Source organism: Dermacentor andersoni, chromosome 6, assembly GCF_023375885.2.
Source record: "Dermacentor andersoni chromosome 6, qqDerAnde1_hic_scaffold, whole genome shotgun sequence".
Classification (NCBI taxonomy): domain Eukaryota; kingdom Metazoa; phylum Arthropoda; class Arachnida; order Ixodida; family Ixodidae; genus Dermacentor; species Dermacentor andersoni.
The window spans coordinates 108,129,421-108,152,206 of record NC_092819.1 but is presented as its reverse complement, the minus strand read 5'-3'; the positions used below and the strand labels follow the sequence as shown (position 1 = coordinate 108,152,206).

Sequence of the window (22,786 nt, the reverse complement as noted above, 5' to 3'; positions counted from 1 at the left end):
TGGGTACTCCTATGGTATTTAGGTGGTGCTAGTTGATATTGCTGTAGTATTATATAACTTTGTTTTGATTAATATATCATTCGGCCTTTGATTCTATACAATTATTCCTTAACTTTTTTTTACTGCACTAATATTAGCTCTACATTTCCTTATGTCCTGTATTTCCTGAGTTATGTTAATTTCAATGTATCGCACAGCCCCATCTAAAGTCTGGCATTCAGACTGGCAGTATTTCCTTAAATAAATAAATAAATAATGCCCGCTGTTTGTGCCATCTATTCGTACGTACATAATTGTCTACCCCCTCCCCCCCCCTCCCTGCCGCCCTCATTTGCTTTCATTGTGAATAAGGTCCCCGCATGGGAGCGGAAGCGTATTGTTTTCTTTTCTTTTTATGTCTTTGGTCGGCGTACGGTTCACGTTTGACTTAGAGGTTAGTACGGATGCCATCGTAGTGCAGACTTTATAGGGATGTATCATCGCGGTTGGTGTTTGTGGTGAGGTTAAAGCTTGCTACATGTGAACTCATGATCGGCTTTCATGCCATCTGTGTAGCCCTTCGTGCGCGTCAAAACAAGCAGTTAGTGACACTTTTGACAGGGGGGCAGCAGAGCAATGTGGTTATCGCTTTCCTAGTGGAACAACGCACTGGCGAGCTGAAAAATTACTTCGTGCTACAGGCTGTAGTTACGACAACATGTTGCATCACTGCTCATTTAAAATATCTTTTGCAATGTGTTCAGTACATTGCCCTAAAATTATCGGATCGTCACTTACTTCACCTGCTCTCATCAAATCACAACACACACCTTCGCCTGTACATACGGGTTATAAAAATGACATACCAAAGCTGACTCAAGCGCAAAATTTTGCACTTCAAAACATAGATGAACGGTAAGACACGACGCCAACTGTGAAACTGAAAAGTAGAAAATTATTGGACCTACAATTAGCAACACTTTTGTCCTTAAGTGTGACTTCCTCACCAGCTACTAGCTGCTTCAGCTCTTCCTCTTCGACACGGCCTTCGGCCACAACGAAGGCCGTGGGTGCCTCGCCCAGGTCCGGGTGGTGAATGCCTACTACAGCGGCTTCTGCCACCAGTGGGTGCTGTGAAAGCAGAGCCTCCAGCTCTGCCGGCGCGAGCTGCTGGTCCAGGCACTTGATCATGTCCTTAAGGCGCTCCACAACGTGCAACTTCCCGGTGTCGTCGCGATAGCCCGCGTCCCCTGCGATTGTGAAACGTGTGACATAGAAGACTGCAAACTTCATACTCAGATGATGTAAGCGTGCCCTGTAGCTCGCATCAGATTCTGCCACTTAAAAGAAAAGAAAATCATGTCAGCCTGAATAAAAAAGAACAAGGCGAGACTAGGCGGGTGGCGTTCAACTTCCGCACAACCGACACATTTTCTGCTGTTCCTGCTTGAGAAAAGACATTGAATATCACATACGAGTGCTTTTAAACGATGATGCCACTAGATACAGGCCATGACGCGCTGTTTTCTGAATATTGAATTAAATTGATAATGGGGTTCAAGCCCTCTTCAGAAAATTGAGCCTACAGTGTATCTATTCCACGTATAGGCACAGCTAGCGTAGAGTCCTATGTTCAGGAGGCTAAATCTGCTTCCATACAATTTAGTTGTTGTAGTGGTGGAAGAACAAAAAACAATGTAAAATTTGATAGATAAAAATTCTATTTGCGAAGATACCTCTGAATGTGCTCAAATGTATTACGCTGTTAGATAAGTAGAACATACTAATTGTTGTAGCTGTGTTCTAGGGGACATTTCTTCTTTCAAAGACTGGCGTAGCAATGTGAAGCACTCTGTTCGCTACAAAGTAGCGAACAGAGTGCTGCTTTTTATTTTTATGCCTGGCTTGCCTAACTGGGAATTTCGTAAATTATTTCCATGTACTTGTTCAAAAATACATTTTACAAGAAATGGGTAAATCGCAGACAATTTACCAGATGTATTCTTATACACGAATCATTTCCTTAAGTATTATCTTGAATGCGTTCTTGAAATTACTCCTCCCTTGTTATAGTCAATGGCGGCAAACTGCATGAAATTGCTAAGCTTGTGAGACACGTACTGGATGTATCACTTTCGGTAACTTCAATGAGGGCTTCACAAAAACCGCATCAGCATAAGAAAAAGACACGAGAAGAGCGTTTCTCATATGTTTATTTTTGTCTAAATTTTTGCCTGAACTGTCTAAGTTTCCCTTGGATTTTCTTACTGTTTAATCGCGAAATAACTTTTTCGCTACTATATGGCTAGGAGGCGGAGTCGACCGGATGGTAGGCACATCGGCTTCGAGAATTTTCAATGGTTGTGGCCTAGAAAACCCAGCTTACTTCTCCAAGGCTACCACAACTCGCACCGGCAGGCCATAGCCCTACGCAGCCACCATTATTTTCGCGAGTAGGCCATTTTCACGGCCCCAGCGACAATTTTTCTGCGCCGCTGCGCCGACGGCCCAGTTAACCCTACCTAGCCATACCATTATATCGGCCCCTAGACCCAAGAGGGAGTGACTGTCGACTCGGGCGCGGTCAGACCTCCATTTCGCCGCGAGCCGGACACCGCGAAGATGTGCGTCGTGGAGATTGATGGGGAGGCAATCTCCTTGGAGGAGTACAACGACCGGTGCTGAATGGCGGCCCACAAACGCCGTGGTAGAGCCAATGCATACCCAGACTCCGACGAATAAGCCACAAACATGGGAGATGCTTCGGCTGCGATGGCGCGGACATCCACGAGCGCTCGGCGCATGCGCCCGCTGACGGCTCAACGGCAGCCGCACCTGCCGAAGGAGGTCTTCAAGATCGTTCTCCGCCCAAGAGATGGACTCGACATGGCGCAACTGCGCATTGCGTACATGAGGAATGACATGCTGGGAGCGGCCGCACTAACACTGGACAAAGCCGGAGAATACACGCTTCGAATCAAGCCAAGACAAAATACCATGATCAGGAGTACACCGAAGCAGGAATATGCGAAACGCTACAGCCAGGTACGAGAACTTCAGCTCATATCGCAAACCTACAGTACGGCTGCATATATCACCGCACAAGAGAATAGTTCATAGGGGGGTACACATGAAATCGGAAAATACGGTATGCCAGAATACGTTGAAAAAAAGTCTAGCAAACCGGAGAAACCCGACTATCCCACAAGCAAGACGCTTGAGCCGGAGCGATTCCGGGGTGATAGTGGGGACAGCGTATACTACCACGGAGGCGAATACCGGTGCCTACTACATCGTAGGCAGCATGAGACATGCACCACCTGCGACCGTCTCGTCGACCATGCGAACGTCTGCCGGTGCCAAATAGCAAGAAATGTCCCGGGTACAGAACTCTGAACCCTCCGGAATATCATCAGTGTGACCTAAGGTGCTCTTTGTGAAAACGAACACCTCGTGGGAGACAAGAAGTGCCGTGAACGCTTCAAGACCCCATATGCTCTAAATAAAGAGGCAGCATGAGCGCCAACTGCAACAACAGACTGGGCAAGTGCCACTGAAGCCTACGGGGGAAGACCACCCGAGCCACCAGCGACTGGCCAGGCACCACCAATTCCTCTCTACGAGGACCAGCACCAATTACTGCGGCAGAAGCCGCTCTGGGTCCTTTCTGAGACTCCTCAGCGTAGGCGGCGGGAACGGCTGGCCCAAATCCAAGTCCCAGTCCAAGTCCAGGACCAGGCCAAGATCGAGGCCGAGAGGACCCTCATCTCACGGATACCCGGAAAGCATAGGCAGCAACGACAGCAACAAGACACAGATTAGCTGGGCAGACACGGTCTCCGGCACTACGTCGTCTAGCACCCATGCCTCCGCCTTAGATCAGGATTTGATCCACATTAGAAAACTATTACAGCAGATTACTGGAGAGAATGTTCAGCAAAGGGAGGGAATACGAAAATTGAGAGAAGAAAACGTCAAACTTCAGCAAAGCCGGCTGCGTGAGCCTAGCCCCATCAATACCGCCTTTAGGGTACATACGCCTATCCGCGCGCCAAGACCCGTTAACAAGCGGCAGTAGCACCGCCACACAAAACAGCAGAAGAGCCAGAAAGCGAAAGCGCCATTTTTACGCATTTACAGAATAACTTGGAGGGCATGTTCGCGGAGCTTACTAAGACGTTACAACAGTAATTCGCGGGGCTGCAGATACAGCTCGTGAATATATGGCAAAGAATAGACGACATGGGAACTCAACTAACAAATAAAATATGCGTAAAGAGATGCGAGGCCTGCGGGAGTAGGTGAGGTAAAAGCAGCAACCAAGCCGTACAACCGGCCCGCGATGATGGAAAACAGCAAAGCCACCGGGGAGACTCAAACGATTAAACATGGCTCCAAGTAACAAATATAGAACGTCGCAATGGAACTGCTGTGGGTATCACCGGAAACGGCAAAACCTGCAGCAGTTCTTGAATGGCAAGGAGGCCCCAGACGTCATCGCCCTGCAACAAACGAGTGGACGGGATAAACGATCGGGACACAAGTCGTACCGCGCTGCGGACGAGAAGGCGTCCGTTACAAAACTCGTAAAATGTAACCTGGTGGTCATGAGTGCGACACTGGCGTGACCGCCGTCGACCACGTCCTGACGGAGATTTTATCCACGCGTATAGGAGTAGGAAGTGTATTTTAAGTACATTATGTCGCGATGCCACGAGACGGACAAAGACGACGATCACCAACAAGACGAAAAAGACGACGTAGTGGGGCTAACCTAACGTTCGGCCATACTGGTTGTATGGCCGGACGTTTGAGGTGCGGGGTAAGGTCCAGGGTCGACCTTACACTATACGGTCTACCTTTCACTGTTACCACGGACCATCACGCTCTCTGTTGGCTCTCGACACTTAAGGATCCAACGGGTCGTCTAGGTCGCTGGGCACTGCGTCTGCACGAATTAACATACACAGTGGTGCACAAGTCCGGTAGGCTACACCTGGAAGCCGATTGTTTGTCTCGGCACCCCGTCGACGGTCGTGACTGCAGTGATTCAACTGCTGTAATATTCACGCTCTCCGCCTTCCACCACATCGGCGAGGATCAAGCACGTGATACATACTTGCGCAACCTCATGAGCCACCTCCGTTCTGACCCGTCAGACCCTTCGCTTACTTGTTCCTCGTTTTGGATGGCATCTTATACCGCCGAAATATACACACAGAAGGTCATGTCCTGCTGATAGCCGTTCCTTCTCACCCCCGGGCAACTGTACTCGCGCAACTCCGCGATGTCTCCACCGCTTGCCACCTGGGAGTTTCCAGGACCTATGACCGTGTCCGGCGACGATTTTTCGGGCATGAACTCTACCGTACCGTTCGACGTTATGTCGCTGCTTGCGAACCATGCCAACGTCGTAAGAAGCCTGCTTTGTTTCCGTCTGGAACCCTCCAGCCACTTGATTTAACTACCGAACCGTTTTATTGTGTTGGCCTCGACTTGTTGGGCCTTTCCCTACCTCCAGAGCTGGCAATAAATACATCGACGTTGCAACGGATTATTCAACCCACTATGCCGCCACACGACCGAGGCGCCGACGAAATCAGTGACAAGATCCTGCGAAATCTGCATGATAAATCTATCACGGCTCACTAGTTATCTGATCGAATGCTGGGTGCAATGCAGCATATCAAGTCAAAGGGAAACCGCTCAGATGGTAATGATCCAATATCCAGGCAAATAGCTGCAACTGAAAAATCGCAGGCCCATTTCATCAACATCGTGCGCGGACAAGCTTTTGGAGCACGTGGTCCTCACGCGACTATATAACTACATGGACAACAACGGCATTTTCGCGCGCACTATTGTCGGATTCAGGCCGAAGCTGTCCACACTAGACATTATGCTACAAATTAAACATCAAATAATAGACGTGGGATCTCGGACGTTGGACACCAAAGTTTTCTTGGACTGACTGGATCTCACGAGGGCTATTGACAACATCACACACAAAGCCGTTTTAGAAAACCTACAAAGGTTAAGAGTTAGTCGACGAGCCTACGCGTACGTTAAGGACTTCCTCTCGGACCTCATCACGCAAATCACAACACGCGAGATCAGATCGGAAGACACACAACTCGGTAGCAGGGGCACGCTACAGGCATCGCTCGTCTTTCAATTTCTGTTCAGTGCAGCTATGTTACGCCTACCGGCTGAACCAATTTCCATTGAAGCATTGCGGCATAGCCTGTATGCTGATTACATCTCAAGAAAACGATTAACAGAGCGAAACAATGGGACGTGACTGAGACAGAAGAAGCGCTGACTACATCACGCTGTAACAGGTGGCAGCGACGGTAAGATAGAAGAAACTGTACAAGCAGCCATACATAAAGTTGAAAAGTATGTGATAAATAGAGGGCTGGCATGTTCACCGCAGAAAGCAGAGTTGTTGCTCTACCGCCCGACGCGCAGGAGCTGCAAGAGGTCCACGGTCAAACAAAACATTACATTTAAAGCAGATGGCAACCCAATACCCCTGATCGACAACATCAGAGAAATTGGAGTTCGCGTACCAGCAACAGGGTGTAACGGGGACACCATCAAAATGCTAGAAAACAGTGCCCAAGAAACAATGAGGCTAATTTCGAGGACAGCCATAGGTCACTGTGGCATGAAGGAGGCCGACGTGGTACGCCCAGTACAGGCCTTCGTTCTTAGCCACATACCGCAAGTAGCCCCCTACGTAAAACTCCAAGTCTCCAAGATAAAAATGCAAGGTATCATTAGAAAGGCATACACATAAGATATAGTGTTTCCCACACGCACGGTGAACTACAAACTCCTAGCCTTAGTTATTCACATAACTAATACACACAGCGCGCACTAAAAAGACGGACGAAGAATAGACAAACACGAGCGCTTACTCACGACAAAAAGGTTTAGTCGTGAGTCAGCACTCGTGTTTGTCTATTTGTCGTCCGTGTTTTTAGTGCGCACTGTGTGTAATAGTTATTAAGATGTACCGACTCGCCCAGCTAGCTACCGTACCAGGTATCCACAACACACTTGAAGAAATCATAGAAGCCCATAAGATAGCACAATGCGAAAGATTCGCACAGAGCGCTACGGACAGTGGCATACTCCACAAACTCGACAAAAGCTACCTATCACATTCCGGCCAAAGGTAAACATTCCCCACGGCCTACGAAACCATGTTAGATATCACCTCTCCCTAGAAACATGCATCCCGAACACTACAAGTAAAAGCGGGAAGAACGTGTGAGAGATATAGAGAAAAAGTTCCTAGACTGTCATGACGTGGCCTACGTCGACGCGGCGGAGTAAATATCGAACCGCAACATGTACAACGTGAGTAGGCGCGCATGATGATCCCAGAGTAAGAGGCTGGATTCGAACTGAGAACGCCCAAGTAGACGAGGAGTCGGCGGTTGCATTAGGAATAGCTTCCACACAAGCCAATATGTAATCAGCGACTCCAAAGCCACAGTCTTCAACATCGCGAGTGGGTGCATCTCACCGGAAGCACAACGGATTCTGGTTAACTTTCACGACCAGCGGACAGTCTAAATGATCTGCGCACGCGCCCATTGCTCTCCCCAGCAACGAGGTGGCTCGCGCCGGGGCTCGAGGACTTGCACGCCGAGCCACCGAGATGCCCCCGCGAGAGTCGAGAGAAGACCGCATGGTAAGCTAAGGGATATCGCCACTCATTGCAGATCGGAAAGGGCCCAATACCTCCCGCGCACCCAACACGTTCTAAGCAGCAAGCGACACCCTGGCGCCTCCTTCAAACGAATACGTATATAGTAGTGGTTAGCACGGTTGCTTATAGTCACTGGTACACATGGCAGTATTCCGATAAGTGTGAATTATGCAAGGAACGGACGGAACTGCCAGACATTCTATGGACTTGCTATCGGGCGACCACACAGGGTCGCACAATAACTAATGATGAGCAGTGGGAGACCGCGCTGCTTAGCTCGGCCCTGTAAGACAAACTCTGGGCCGTCCAGCTGGCCGTGGACGCCGCCTGCGCCCAAGGGCTACCGGCTGCCGTTTACGGCTTGGGCTTATACCCCTAAACTGGCAGACACTAAATAACGTTATTGGTCTCTCAATTCCCTAGTATATTCTTTAGGTAAGCACACCATCTTCGTGGAGTTTGATGCATTCAGTTATCGTTTTTTTTTCTTTCTGATCAGAGACTAAAATTTTATTTGAACAGGCATTAGCTAGACATTTTTCGGTTACCGTGTAGCTAAATATATTTACGGTGTTTGAATTGTCTTTTAAACTACTCCCAGTCGAAAAGAGAACAAAAATTTCTGTCGCGACTACAAAAGCTTCTGTCCTACGACAGAACTTCCTGACGTTTCTGTAGTTGTGGCAGACATTTCTGACGTTACGACAGAAATTCTGACGTCGCAAGACAAACATTCTTTCGTAATAACTTCGAGTTCGGAAGTCGCAACAGAAACGTTCTGCCGCGACAACAAGAGCTCTGGAGTTGCAACAACATTTTCCGATCGCAAGAGCGATTTTGACGTCGCAACAGGAACTCTCTTTCGCGACGACAGAGACTTTCTCTCATGGCGTTAGGAATGTGCCTCGTTCTAGCGCTATGACATAAGTTCAGACGCCACGAAGAAAAAGCGTTTTCCGTCGCTACGCCTTAAATTGTATGTCAGTTTCACATCACTGGTGTACACTGCCCTTTTTTCTTGCGCGGTATTTAATGGTATGTTCTATGAATCCGGCAATGCTGATAGCACCTAACCCGCTATTAAAGTCGACGTGGCCAGTTGCGTAATCGTGCCGTGACGACGAAGCACCACCAATCGCCCCACCGGCCTCATCAAAATCGGCCACTGATCGAAATCATCGCATCTGCGGCAGCCGCTGCTTATGCATGTTGTTTTATTTTGTAGGATGTGGCACACAGACATGTGTACTTAGACGTGCTGTTACGCTGTCACATTAGTTAATTTTCCAGAAATATTGCATAAGCATTTGCCAAGCGGTAAAGAAGCTTTCGATTGTTCCACAAGGTTGTGTGAAAATCTGTCTCGCTCGGGTGCCAGTATTCTGGCACAAGCACTGCCGTGAGAAACTGGTACGCTGTATGAGCACTTATCCACGAACGTTTATGTAGCTTTTGTGCACTGAACACACGCATTATATGCGTGCATAAAAGCGCAAAGAGCGAGACACAGCTGTCTCTCGACCGAGGCAGTGTATGTCGCATACAGTCGAAGCAATGAGAATCTCAGAATGACTACAGATTTTATACAAACCTGTCTTGAGCGATGTGGTTTATCCGGTGATAGTTGATGAGGATATATGGATTTCATTGGTGCAGGAGGCGAGGGATGGCCAAAGGGCGCCAAGTATCGGGAGATGGTTTCTACCGAAACGTTATTGTCTAAATATTTCGCGATTCAGTATGTTGGCCCTCTAACTTATAAAAAACAAGCGCAAGGCGTTTCCTTCGAATGGCGTCCGCTGAAACTTATAAACGAAATAACCATTTGAAATTATCAATAACCCCCATGGACCTACTCATATGATAGTCCTGTTTTTGATTTTGAGTCTACATGAATGTATTATCCGCGTATCACTTTACTACGCTTATATTTAACAGAGATAAAACAAATGAACATCGCAACTGCCAAACAAAACGTGGCTTTCACGATCTCCACTCGACACATTAATGCATTGCAAGACTACGGGGATAGGAGAAAATTGCGGTGCTAACCAACCAACAGCCATTATTGAGAACCTGCTTCGATATAATATATATATATATATATATATATATATATATATATATATATATATATATATATATATATATAATACTATTATATGCATAAATCGAGGGGGTCCAAGGGATGAGGAAAGCCTTTGTGTAGCGGCGCTAGCATTACCGTTCATTTAGGTGCCACTCGATAGAAGTTCTACTGTAGCTATCTCAGGATGCCGTGTACTTTATGCGTATGAGCGTGTGCTGCGCATGTTTAATATTAGACCCCTGGAAACAAGGCAGCAAAACCGTGATTACTTATTTCTGTATAAACTATTACACAACCACTTCTCCTGTCCGCGGTTACTTTCAGCTGTAAAATGCTGCGTGCCTCGCCATAACCTGTGTAATACTAGCATTTTCTACTTGAATTCCTCTTGCACCTCTAACGCTGTAACACATCTTGTAACACAACAAAATAACTTGCATGATGATTTTGATATATTCAGTTCAACTATTTGCTCTTTATGTGACTTCTGTTTCTGAATAATTCAACTTTTTGTTGCATTTCGTACCACTGTTGTTTGAGATAATCTTGTTTGTTTTTCGGCTTTATGTTCTTTGTGTAATACAAGTGCACCAATACTAAGACGTAAAGCTGTTCTTGGGCACTTTAAGAAAATAAATAAAGTAAATGAATACATAATATCTTAGAAATAACGCCGCTATGTATATTCTGCTCAGTAGACTTCTATGACTGCCTCTCACAATTAAACATCCGCAATTCAACACTACTAATATCTTAGGATTCTAAACTCTCTGAGCATAGTGATCTAACCTGATCGAAACCATCCGTCTTCGTCCAAAACTTCCGCTGTAGCTTCCGGCTTGTTATGGTAGCGTCTCATTAAATGCGGTCCTCGAAATGTGATTTCACCCACTTCGCCGGCTCCCAGTGGAAGACCTGTTACGTGGTCCACAATCTGCGGTGCACGATAAGTGAGTTCAGTTATTCGCCACATATAGACTGAAGAAAAAGCTCAAAAGAACAGAATGATGCATTTGATAAGACAGTTAAAGCTACTCATAATGAAGAGGATAGACATATGATAAATGCAAAGTGCAGAAAATTTGTTAATACGAAACGCAAAAAAATCATTATTAAAAAAGTGCGTGTGAATGCTCAAGATGTTTTCTCAGATCTGAAGACACAGACCAGCAGTGTTCTTACATATTAAGTAAGGTGGCCATTATTATGTCACAATAAGATTCACTTGAAGCGTCCTGAACACAGGTCCCGCAACCTCTCGGTCTTCATGCGCTGCCTGATAAAGAATTGACGATAAAGCACACATCTTCGGTCTGTGTCCTGCTATACTTTCCTGTATTTCAACAGTCAAGTCGATCTCCTTTCGTTATAGAGCGATCACCACATGTTAGCCACAGGAAGGATGAGTGAATCGTGTATGTCGCTAGTTCTTCTCTGGGCCTCCAGGCCATGCGTTGCTGGTTAATTAAACGGCGAACGCTGCAAGGACTGTATTCGTCGTACAATACAGTTTACGAGCTGTGGTTGCATCCCGAGGAAGCGACATTTTTATCATACGTTCAAAGATCAGGCCCTCTGACAGAAATCTGATGGTCGCATAGTTGAATACTAAAGGCGAAGGCAACCCCTCGTCTGTATACCACGTAGGCACGTTTAATATTCACCTGAAGCATTGATTCAGCCTTCTCATACCTTGTACTGCACCGATGGTACAGGGTGACCTGCGTCAGAAAGACCTATCGTATTTGGCGCTGTCATGCAGGCATAGCCGACGATTTCAGAGAGGCCGTATCCGTTGCGCAGGCTCTTGGGCTGAAATACCTGTACGGCAAAGATGCGGCAGTTGGGATTATCGCATATACGCCATAATAATTGCGATGAAGTTCTTGCGAATAATAAAACGCGAAGGCGGAGCCTAAGTCAAATATGATAAAGAAACGATCAGTACTCCGTATTCGCTCAATCCCCGTTACCCTTGCTGGCTTTTCGAGTATGCGCCCTCCCAGTTAACGTGTGTCAGGAAACAACTGACAGGGAAAATGCAGCAATAAATAGAGATCCAACAAGTGTAGCTGATATCCTAGTTGACATAACGGAGAAAATGCGGACTTGGTTAGGTAACGCGATGCGCAGAACAGGAAACTGGTGGCCTATTACGGAAGAAGAAGGGGGGCCAAATCAGGCGATATGCAGTAGAGCACGGCGGCCAACTCGGGGCTGCGACTGACAGCAGGGAACTTGTTGAAGAAAGGGGAGTCACATCACCTAAGGAAGGTATAACCGAAGCCCGGCGGATGACTTTCGTATGTAGCTTACGTCACATAGGCGAGTCATACTCGTGACCAAAAGGGGCCCTGAACCAATTTTCTAACTAATCATTGAATGGCCTTACTATTCGAGGACGTTGTCTCAGGAAGCTCATCCGCAAGTGTTTTTCTAATCCCTCGAATATAAACGCGATTATCGCAGTAATATCATACTTTCTCTCTCCTTTCGTCTCCGCTAGCGCGCTGCAAGCTGCACAGCGGAGAAACCAAGAGCAAGCACAAAGCCCCGGCTAAAAGTCGTGTGTCGCGGCGTCGAAATCGGCGAAAAGGCTCGTCGCGCCACCCCGTGGCCGCCGCGGTAGGCTACGCGACGCTGCATGCCCCGGCCGTATCGGAGTCCACGTAAAGACGAAATCGGATTCCGGGTCTTTTCAAGAACGCACACATATAATTGTTGTTTTTTATTTATGTAATTCAAAACTAACAGTGAGGTATTACCGAGAATGCTCTAGCGGTTACGAAATCAGCCAACAGCTTTGGTGAGCCAGCTGCTTCCGATGACGCTGCATGACAACATTGCAGAAGCGAAAGGAAAACTGAGAGATTCTTCGCTGCGTTTGACAGTAGATTGTAAATTTCTGGCTGCATGCAGTGCAGCAATATTTTGCACACATGTTCAGAGCGGCCTCTCCTACAGATCGCCCACGCTGTCTTACTGTATGTTCAAAAAGTGTTTTCGGGCTGCTTTAATACGTGAAAGCAGTTTTCGTATTGCCCCATCGTAGTATCGGTGATAAACTCAATAGCAGGCAAAATTTACTGCACGTATAATATGTTATCCGTGCTGCCGTAGCTCATCCGCAACTAAACTACAATTTCTTCCGCTTAAGAGACGTACGATGTAAGTCGTATTATAAATAATATACGAATAAATAAATAAAGATCCTCCAGGTGGTTTTTATGACACGCATTTTTTCGTTGTGATTTTGTCGCTCTAGCAAAACATGCTCTGATGACATAGGTACTTCGTCTAAATACCACGTAAGCACGTTTATTATTCCGACCTGAAACATTGGTCAGCCTTCTCACACCTTGTACAGCCCCGATGGTTTCCGTCTGGAAGAGCTATCGTGTTTGGCGTTGTCATGTTAGGCAAAAGCGAATGCTTCATAACACTTATTATGGTTCTCCGCGCGCGAGAGCTACACTAAGTCACGGTCAATGGATGCGCTCTTCTTCCGGTCGCATGCTCTCTCGATTTCGGCTCTCCAATATACTGCCTCCCCTTTGTCGCCTTAAGACTATGGGCAACTTCACTGCATGTGATAATGCAATTAGATGAACAACTGTATCTTTAGGCAATCCTGAGATTGAGTAATATGAGAATTTACAAGGGGAGTATGAATGTGGAAGATTATCGCGGTGCAGGAGTAGGAAGGTTTAAAGAGGAATATAGCTTTAAATAGTTTCCTCATTTACGCATATTTAACACACAGTCACAAAAGCATGATTCATTGGGGTTACTAGGAGCAAGTAGCCATAAGAAAGCAAACATTTCCTACAAAGTCATGTTAGCTAACGCCATTTCGACCTGAATATGTGTCACCTATTTTCAAGCAATGAGAAAGTAGATCATTACATTGGTTAGTTCTCCAAAGAAACGACGTCAACAAGATGGCAATGTTAGGAAAGAGTACGTTCACATTGTGGCGATCATGGGGAGTAGAAGTAATCATTAAGCCATGAATGAAAATGGAGTCAAAAGTTGCGCTTTGCATGTATTTTATGGAAGAGCAAATATGCGTTTTTATTGCTTGAATTAGCCTGCAATAAATTGTCGAGGGATGCTGTTATTATACATATAAAGAATTGCATCGAGGAAACGTTTGCTGTCGTAAAAGTCCTGCCCCTCACGTAATGCATCTTAATTGGGGAATTTGAGGGATAAATAATTTGATTAACTAATAAACTAATAAATAATAAATGGCGGAAGAACAAATTGGTCTCAGTATCGCGCAAGTGCGTCAAATAACGTCACCTGAGGTACAATCCAGAACTATGAGACGTATTGTCGCGGAAAACAAGAATGGTAAAGTGGTCACAGGGCAACTGCGTGCGTTTTACCCTGCATTCTTCCGAACTCCTAGCTCTGCACAAATTGAGAATGTCATCATCATCATCATCAGCCTCGTTACGCCCACTGCAGGGCAAAGGCCTCTCCCATACTTCTCCAACTGCCCCGGTCATGTACTAATTGTGGCCATGTTGACCCTCCAAACTTCCTGATCTCATCTGCCCACCTAACTTTCTGTCGCCCCCTGCTACGCTTCCCTTCCCTCGGAATCCAGTCCGTAACCCTTAATGACCATCGGTTATCTTCCCTCCTCATTACATGTCCTGCCCATGCCCATTTCTTTTCCTTGATTTCAAGTAAGATGTCATTAACGCGTGTTTGTTCCCTCACACAATCTGCTCTTTTCTTATACCTTAACGTTACACCTATCATTCTTCTTTCCATAGCTCGTTGCGTCGTCCTCAATTTAAGTAGAACCCTTTTCGTAAGCCTCCAGGTTTCTGCCCCCTATGTGAGTACTGGTAAGACACAGCTGTTATACGCTTTTATCTTGAGGGATAATGGCAACCTGCAGTTCATGATCTTCGAATGCCTGCCAAACGCACCACAGCCCATTCTTATTCTTCTGATTATTTCACTCTCATGATCCGGATCAGCAGTCACTACCTCTCCTAAGTAGATGTATTCCCTTACCACTTCCAGTGCCTCGCTACCTATCGTAAACTGCTGTTCCCTTCCGAGACTGTTAAACATTACTTTAGTTTTCTGCAGATCAATTTTTTGTCCCACCCTTCTGCTCTGCCTCTCCAGGTCAGTGAGCATGTATTGCAGTTGGTCCCCTGAGTTGTTAAGCAAGGCAATATCATCAGCGAAGCGCAAGTTAGTAAGGTATTCTCCATTTACTGTTATCCCCAATTCTTCCCAATCCAGGTCTCTGAATACCTCCTGTAAACACGCTGTCAACAGCATTGGAGAGATCGTATCTCCCTGCCTGACGCCTTTCTTTATTGGGATTTTGTTGCTTTCTTTATGGAGGACTACAGTGGCTGTGGAGCCGCTATAGATATCTTTCAGTATTTTTACATACGGCTCGTCTACACCCCGATTCCGCAATGCCTCCATGACTGCTGAGGTTTCGACTGAATCAAACGCTTTCTCGTAATCAATGAAAGCTATATATAATGGTTGGTTATATTCCGCACATTTCTCTATCACCTGATTGATAGTGTGAATATGATCTATTGATAAGTAGCCTTTACGGAATCCTGCCTGGTCCTTTGGTTGACAGAAGTCTAAGGTGTTCCTGATTCTATTTGCATTTACCTTAGTAAATACTTTGTAGGCAACGGACAGTAAGCTGATCGGTCTATAATATTTCAAGTCCTTGGCGTCCCCTTTCTTATGGATTAGGATTATGTTAGCGTTCTTCCAAGATTCCGCTACGCTCGAGGTCATGAGGCATTGTGTATACAGGGTGGCCAGTTTTTCTAGAACAATCTGCCCACCGTCCTTCAACAAATCTGCTGCTACCTGGTCCTCCCCAGCTGCCTTCCTGCGTTACTTGTGGCGTTACTTCTTCCGGCGTTACTTGTGGGATTTCAAATTCCTCTAGACTATTCTCTCTTCCATTATCATCGTGGGTTCCACTTGTACTGTATAAATGTCTATAGAACTCCTCAGCCACTTGAACTATCTCATCCTATTAGTAATGATATTGCCGGCTTTGTCTCTTAACGCATACATCTGATTCTTGCGAATTCCTAGTTTCTTCTTCACTGCTTTTAGGCTTCCTCCGTTCCTGAGAGCTCGTTCAATTCTATCCATATTATACTTCCTTATGTCAGCTGTCTTACGCTTGTTGATTAACTTCGAAAGTTCTGCCAGTTCTATTCTAGCTGTAGGGTTAGAGGCTTTCATACATTGGCGTTTCTTGATCAGATCTTTCGTCTCCTGCGATAGCTTACTGGTATCCTGTCTAACGGAGTTACCGCCGACTTCTATTGCGCACTCCTTAATGATGCCCACAAGATTGTCGTTTATTGCTTCAACACTAAGGTCCTCTTCCTGAGTTAAAGCCGAATACCTGTTCTGTAGCTTGATCTGGAATTCCTCTATTTTCCCTCTTACCGCTAACTCATTGATCGGCTTCTTATGTACCAGTTTCTTCCGTTCCCTCCTCAGGTCTAGGCTAATTCGAGTTCTTACCGTCCTGTGGTCACTACAGCGCGCCTTACCGAGCACGTGCACACCTTATCTTGTATGATGCCAGGGTTAGCGCAGAGTATGAAGTCTATTTCATTTCTAGTCTCCCCGTTCGGGCTCCTCCACGTCCACTTTCGGCTATCCCGCTTGCGGAAGAAGGTATTCATTATCCGCATATTATTCTGTTCCGCAAACCCTACTAGCAACTCTCCGCTGCTATTCCTAGTGCCTATGCCATATTCCCACACTGCCTTGTCTCCAGCCTGCTTCTTGCCTACCTTGGCATTGAAATCGCCCATCAGTATAGTGTATTTTGTTTTCACTCTAGCCATCGCCGATTCCACGTCTTCATAGAAGCTTTCGACTTCCTGGTCATCATGACTGGATGTAGGGGCGTAGACCTGCACAACCTTCATTTTGTACCTCTTATTAAGTTTCACAACAAGACCTGCCACCCTCTCGTTAATGCTATAGAATTCCTGTATGTTACCAGCTATATTCTTATCAATCAGGAATCCTACTCCTAGTTCTCGTCTCTCCGCTAAGCCCCGGTAGCACAGGACGTGCCCGATTCTGAGCACTGTATATGCTTCTTCTGGCCTCCTAACTTCATTGAGCCCTATTATATCCCATTTACTGCCTTCTAATTCTTCCAATAGCACTGCTAGACTCGCCTCGCTAGATAAAGTTATTGAGAATGCACTGTGCAACGAATGAAGTACAAGTGTCAGGCTCGCTCTTCCTAATGGAACATATGTGGCGAATACGTGACAGACACTGCTCATCATACCTTCAGTACCCTCTGGTACACTTCCTCGGCAGTTGACGTGCCGCACATGAGTATCCGCTTTATGGTGGGCACGGCGCCTTCGTCCAGGTCGAATACAAGCTTGCGGAACGCTGTTGGGAATGCCACAATAGATGTAACCTGGATGGAGATGTGGAATGAAACAGACAGATATCTTAACGGCGGAGCTTCCTCTGCTATATGTGTTCCATAAGTAAGGGGTCAAGGTGCAAATTTCTCTTCCGGTAAGGTCATTGGGTTGTTCAGCGTTAATGTTTTACAGAGCAGAAGTGTACCTTATGCGTGCCAACGCGCTTAAAGAGGTGTGCATTTACAGCAACAATAAGGTTATTCCGCGTTTCACTGATAGAAGTAACATGATGCAAGGAGTGCTTTTTGTTTTGTTTTGCTTCCTGCCGTCGTTAACGGAAGATACTCTGTCTGTAGGAAAGCAAAAAATATTCAATTAACGCATTCTGTTGAGAAAGTAACCCTACCGCTTTTCACTCTAATCTACTGCCTACAAAAGTTCTTTGAGCTGCGGATTTCCAGATGATGCCGTCCATTACGAGTACTGGCCGAAATCGATTCAGCGGTGTCGCGAAGCTTAGAGCAAATTGAAATCAAGTGATATAAGCAATTCCTTTCATTAGAACGCAATTGTTGTGACAGAGGCAGGCTGTCATGCATGTAAAGATGCCATTCGTCGGAGGATATGTATGGCGCAAAATACCGCACGTATTGGTAACAGCCACAGCTGTGCAATATCGCACTGGTTTCTGGGTCCACTTACCGACTACACAGGGCCTAAGTAGAGACAGGTTTATTACTGGATATGGTGGCACGTAAATTTTACAGCGAAAGCTGTATATAACTAGCCTTCCGTAGTTTTTTCGGCGTCCATCAACAGAAATAAATAATCACATGGGGCCGAGCCCAGTGTTAGTGCAGAAAGGATCCAAACTCAATGGCACATACCCATGTGGGCTCGGGAACCTGTAACGCACCCTTGAACTACCCTTGTCACACGTGGGACCCAAAACGGTCCCAGGCACAAGGGTAAGAACGTACTTTTTTCGTCCGGTAATAGCAATTACCGGACGAAAAAAGCACGTTCATAGGACATAGCAATTTCTAACAAACCCATGAGGGTACATTGCAGAGGCGGAGATGTCAAAATGCGAACAGATTATAACGCTCGCCCTGAACAGTAGCGTGACGCCAAGGCTATCGCAGTATATAAGCAGGACAGGTATCGGTGATAAAAACAGCTGCGTTATCGATTGAACGGACACGTATAGTTCGTACACCCGAAGAACAACATGCGTGCTAGGAGCACCGCAGGGATGTGCAACGAGAATATAAACGGTGCCGGCGCGAAACGACCGCTGACGAAGAACGTTCCCGCGATGCTGAAAGAAAATAACAACCGCGAGCCGGGGCACCTCCGAACGAGCAACGACGCCAAACTCGCAACCCCCAAAAAATGACAACCATTCCAATCTTTAAAGATGGAATGGCAGCGAAAGCACTTCGCTTTTCGTTTGAGGGCTTTGACTGTCATCAGCTTTCGCTGCCATTCCATCTGCACAGAGTGGAATGGTTGTCGTTTTTTTTGCTTCATCTTTGCCTTACATATGGCAAATATGAAGCTAATGATTAGTTGGCGGCCTGACGGTGACCAATGTATTGACGTAACAGAAGCGCTGCACTGACGGACACAAGAAATTCAGTTTTGAGCTTCGAAATGCAATCACGCAAGAAAAACGGTACAGAACCTGAGAAAGAGCGCCACTAGGAGTTGATAAAGAAAACAATGGCACTGAGAAGCAACTTTTACCGTTAATAAACTCGACTTTTACGGACCAAAACCAGGATATGATTAAGAGGCACGCCATGATATGGATTCTACTATAATTTCGACCACCTGGCATTCTTTACCGTGCGCCTAATTAACGCACAGTACACGGACGTGGTTATGGTGACAGGGTAATGGGTAAGACATGGTGAATAGTCGCTAATGAGCAAACGGTCATTATTTCACTTTTAAGTTCTTAAACATATCCGTGTTCTTCGCTGTCGCAGTGCGTTGATCCGCACACCCTCGCTTTGCCGCTGGGAGATGTAAGCAGAACATCGCTTCCAGTGGCACGGCTTCGCGCTCGCTTCTGCCTCCCAGTTTCATTCTCGTACTCTCTGATAGCCAAAAGTCATCATGCCGCCCTTCAGCAGCTGATCGTATTTTCTCCAAATCCAAGTGTTGATATTAATTTCACTTAGAGCTTGCTTCAATTCCCCGATTACGAGGAAGCCGCTGAAATTAAATGTTCAGAAGGTAAATAATATATATATATATATATATATATATATATATATATATATATATATATATATATATATATATATATATATATATATATTAGTTAGCTACGAATTACCACATATCACTCGTCACCCCGTGGTCGCCACTGCTGACCTCATGTCTCCGAAGGAACCGCCCTTTTGTGCCAAAACGACTATTTGTACAAATTACTTCAAATCTTTGTAGAAACACCATTAATATTATTATGAAGTTAATAAACAGGGATAAGGTGCCTCAGAAAGGCGGGTCAACGTTTCGATAGGAGGACCTATCTTCGCAAAGGCGGCCTCGTCATCCTCGGCATGTTAGTTTTATACGGTTAGTGCAGTAACGTCAGGTGCTGGTGTTGTCGCTCGCTGCTGGTTTTAAAGGGAGAGATTTCAGAGTAAACGACTGCTGTCGTCCGACGTTTGTGAGCTTCGTTCCCAACACGGGGGGACAAGAGCGGAAGAGTAGGAGCGTGGGGAGAAAAGAAAAGAAATAAAGACGGAGAGAAAAAAAAAGGGGGGGGAAGCCAGGGCGACACCAAGACAGAAAAAAAAAGAGAGAGAAAGAACAAGAAAGAGGAAAAAAAGTTTAAGAAAGACAGGGGCCTGGGGGCGCGTCGGGGATGCGGGAGCTTAGGAAGCATTTAGGGATATCGTTGGCGGCATGTTCTTGTGGCATTAGAAGAGACGGTCAGGCGGTCAGTGCGCGAGTAACACAAAAAAAAAAACTGAGCTGAAAGAGTGACTTGAGTAGCATAGCAGCAATACGTCGAGTAATTTTGAAGTACTTAAGATGGCGACGAGGAGTCTGCGGTGCAATGTATGGGGTGACTGATAGGCAGCGGCATGGTCTTTAAAGGGCATTGCCCCAGTCGCTCAGCGTAGGCGTCGTTACGGCGGCATCCAGAAATGGCGATACCCTGGGTTGAGGCGCCGAAAAAGGCATATTGACTTCAGAATGTATTGGTGAAGGGGGTTTCAAAAAAATATATAAGGAAAAAAAAGGGAAAAGAGAGGGGGCACTGAAACCGGAATGACAAACAGGAGGGTGACGTGCGCAGAAGCGGGCGGGGGCAAGTTTACATGGGATAAGGGGTTCGTACAGTTGATATAGGAGTAAAAACCTGAAAGAGTATATTAAATCGAGTAGTAGGCAGGGAAAAATGTTTTCCAAATGGAAGAGTAGGTGAGGTTAAGAATTAAGGTTAGCTGGTGGTATAGTGTGTTTTGTGTCTTGGCTGATGACATGAGGATTTCAGATTTAAGTTACCGCTTTTAAAGATTCTAAGTTGCCGCGTGCCAAATTGATTCCCGTCGGGTGTAGGCAATTAAACTTGTGTATCAGGTACGACTCAGTATACTTCCTTTCGCGAGGGTAACGGAAATTTGTTTGTAGTATACAAAGGCTTGCTTTGTGAAATATAGCACCATGTTCATTAAAGTGGCTGGCTACTGCCTTGGGTAAATTGTGTTTTGAGTCCGCGCGGTGACCGTTGAGTCTTGTGTGAATTTGTTGTCCAGTTTCACTTATGTATTGTTTGCTACAAGCGGCGCATTCTAGACAGTAGACTACGTTGCTTGAGGTGCAGCTGAACGCCGAAGTTACTTTCTGTGCGTAGTTCGACGCTGTGCTTTTACTGTAGTAGCACATTGAATATGTTTGCATGTAGAGTACCTGGCACGGCCACAGGAAGTTGTTCCCAACTTCCTCTATGTCTTTAGTTTGGCGTGTACAAGAACATCTTTAAAATTAGTGTTGAGTCTGTAGGCTACTCTGGGAGGGCCGGGAAAAATCTTATTAAGTTGCTGGTTGCTGGCGAGAATTGGATAGCATTTACTGAAGATGTTATTCACGTTTGGGAGTGCGTTTCAGAATTTAGTAGTAAGAAGAGGCGTTGTTGTTCTTGTGATCCTCGGGCGGGGCTTGAGGACCTCGGCTGCTGAAATCACTTTTGGCTGATGAATTGATAACACCGTCAGAATACAAATTTCCCAAACCAAACATCAACACTGCCGGACGTTTTTACCTCCTTCCAAAAATTCATAAACTTTCATCCGCTGAACTATACACTGCTATTATCCCAGGCCATCCGATAGTATTAAACAACAACACCCCGACAGAGAGCGTCTCCACATTCCATAACCACTTCCTTGGTGACTTGCCAAAAGCACTTCCGTCAGTAGTATAAGATACGCCCCACCTGCTGAAAATTATAGAGGACATTAATAGTAAAGGCTCACTACCCCACAACACAATTCTCGCAACACTAGATGTAACGGCGCTGTACACCAACATTCCAATTCCTGATGGTTTATCTTCGATAAAATAAACGCTGTCTAAATACAATGCACAACACTCTACTGAAGACTACTTGTCTCTCCTTGAATTTGAGGAGAGTTACTATCTACAGATACATGGTAAAAGCATGAGTACGCCGTTTGCACCAACCTACGCGAACACATTTATGGGGATTCTAGAAACAGATTTCCTAGCGCGCTGCACTGCCAAGCCCCACACACACATACGATACATAGACGACATACTCATAATGTGGGGACATGGTCAAGGCAGTCTAGAGAAATATGTAGCATTTCTAAACTCTGTTCACCGAACAATAAAATTCACATCAGAATTCTCAACTGAGAGCATCAACTTTCTGGACACAACAATATACATTGACAATACGGAGCTAAAGACAACACTGTATAGGAAACCTTTCGACAAACAACAGTACGTGGAATATACCAGCCACCATACCAGACATTGCAAACAAGGCACCTTTAAAGGCCAAGCCACACGACTACGTCGCATTTGCGTTGAAAACCAAGACTACATAGATAGACTAGATCAGCTTAAAGAAACCCTATCAAACAGGAACCACCCAAACAGTGACCTTCAAACAGTCTACACCGCTGCAACCAAACTTGATCGAGCCGAGGTCCTCAAGCCCCGCTCGAGGATCACAAGAACAACAACGCCTCTTCTTACTACTCAATTCTCAAACTCACTCCCAAACGTGAATAACATCCTCAGTAAATACTACCCAATTCTCACCAGCAACCAGAAACTTAATAAGATTTTCCCGACCCTCCCAGAGTAGCCTACAGACGCAACACTAATTTTAAAGATGTTCTTGTACACGCCAAACCAAAGACAAAGAGGAAGTTGGGAACTAATCACTGTGGCCGCCCCAGGTGCTCTACATGCAAACATATTCAATCTACTACTACAGTAAAATGTACAGCGTCGAATTACGCACACAAGGTAACCTCGGCTTTCACCTACACATCATTCTAGTCTACTGTCTAGAATGCG

General features: G+C 45.8%; 1 protein-coding gene across 2 annotated transcripts in view; it reads right to left on the bottom strand.

The window, feature by feature from the left end:
- Positions 1 to 22,786, bottom strand: part of LOC126522316 (uncharacterized) — a 73,821-nt gene that overhangs the window by 8,488 nt on the left and 42,547 nt on the right. Inside the window, exons 7-10 of one of the 2 annotated variants that reach the window (XM_050171044.3) lie at positions 17,125 to 17,262; positions 11,484 to 11,612; positions 10,581 to 10,725; positions 987 to 1,229 (exon numbers count right to left, since the gene is read on the bottom strand). In XM_050171044.3, the coding sequence (XP_050027001.1) occupies positions 987 to 1,229; positions 10,581 to 10,725; positions 11,484 to 11,612; positions 17,125 to 17,262 (655 nt within the window). The remainder of the gene's footprint in view (positions 1 to 986; positions 1,230 to 10,580; positions 10,726 to 11,483; positions 11,613 to 17,124; positions 17,263 to 22,786) is intronic. The other variant, XM_055066345.2, reaches the window with a different exon arrangement.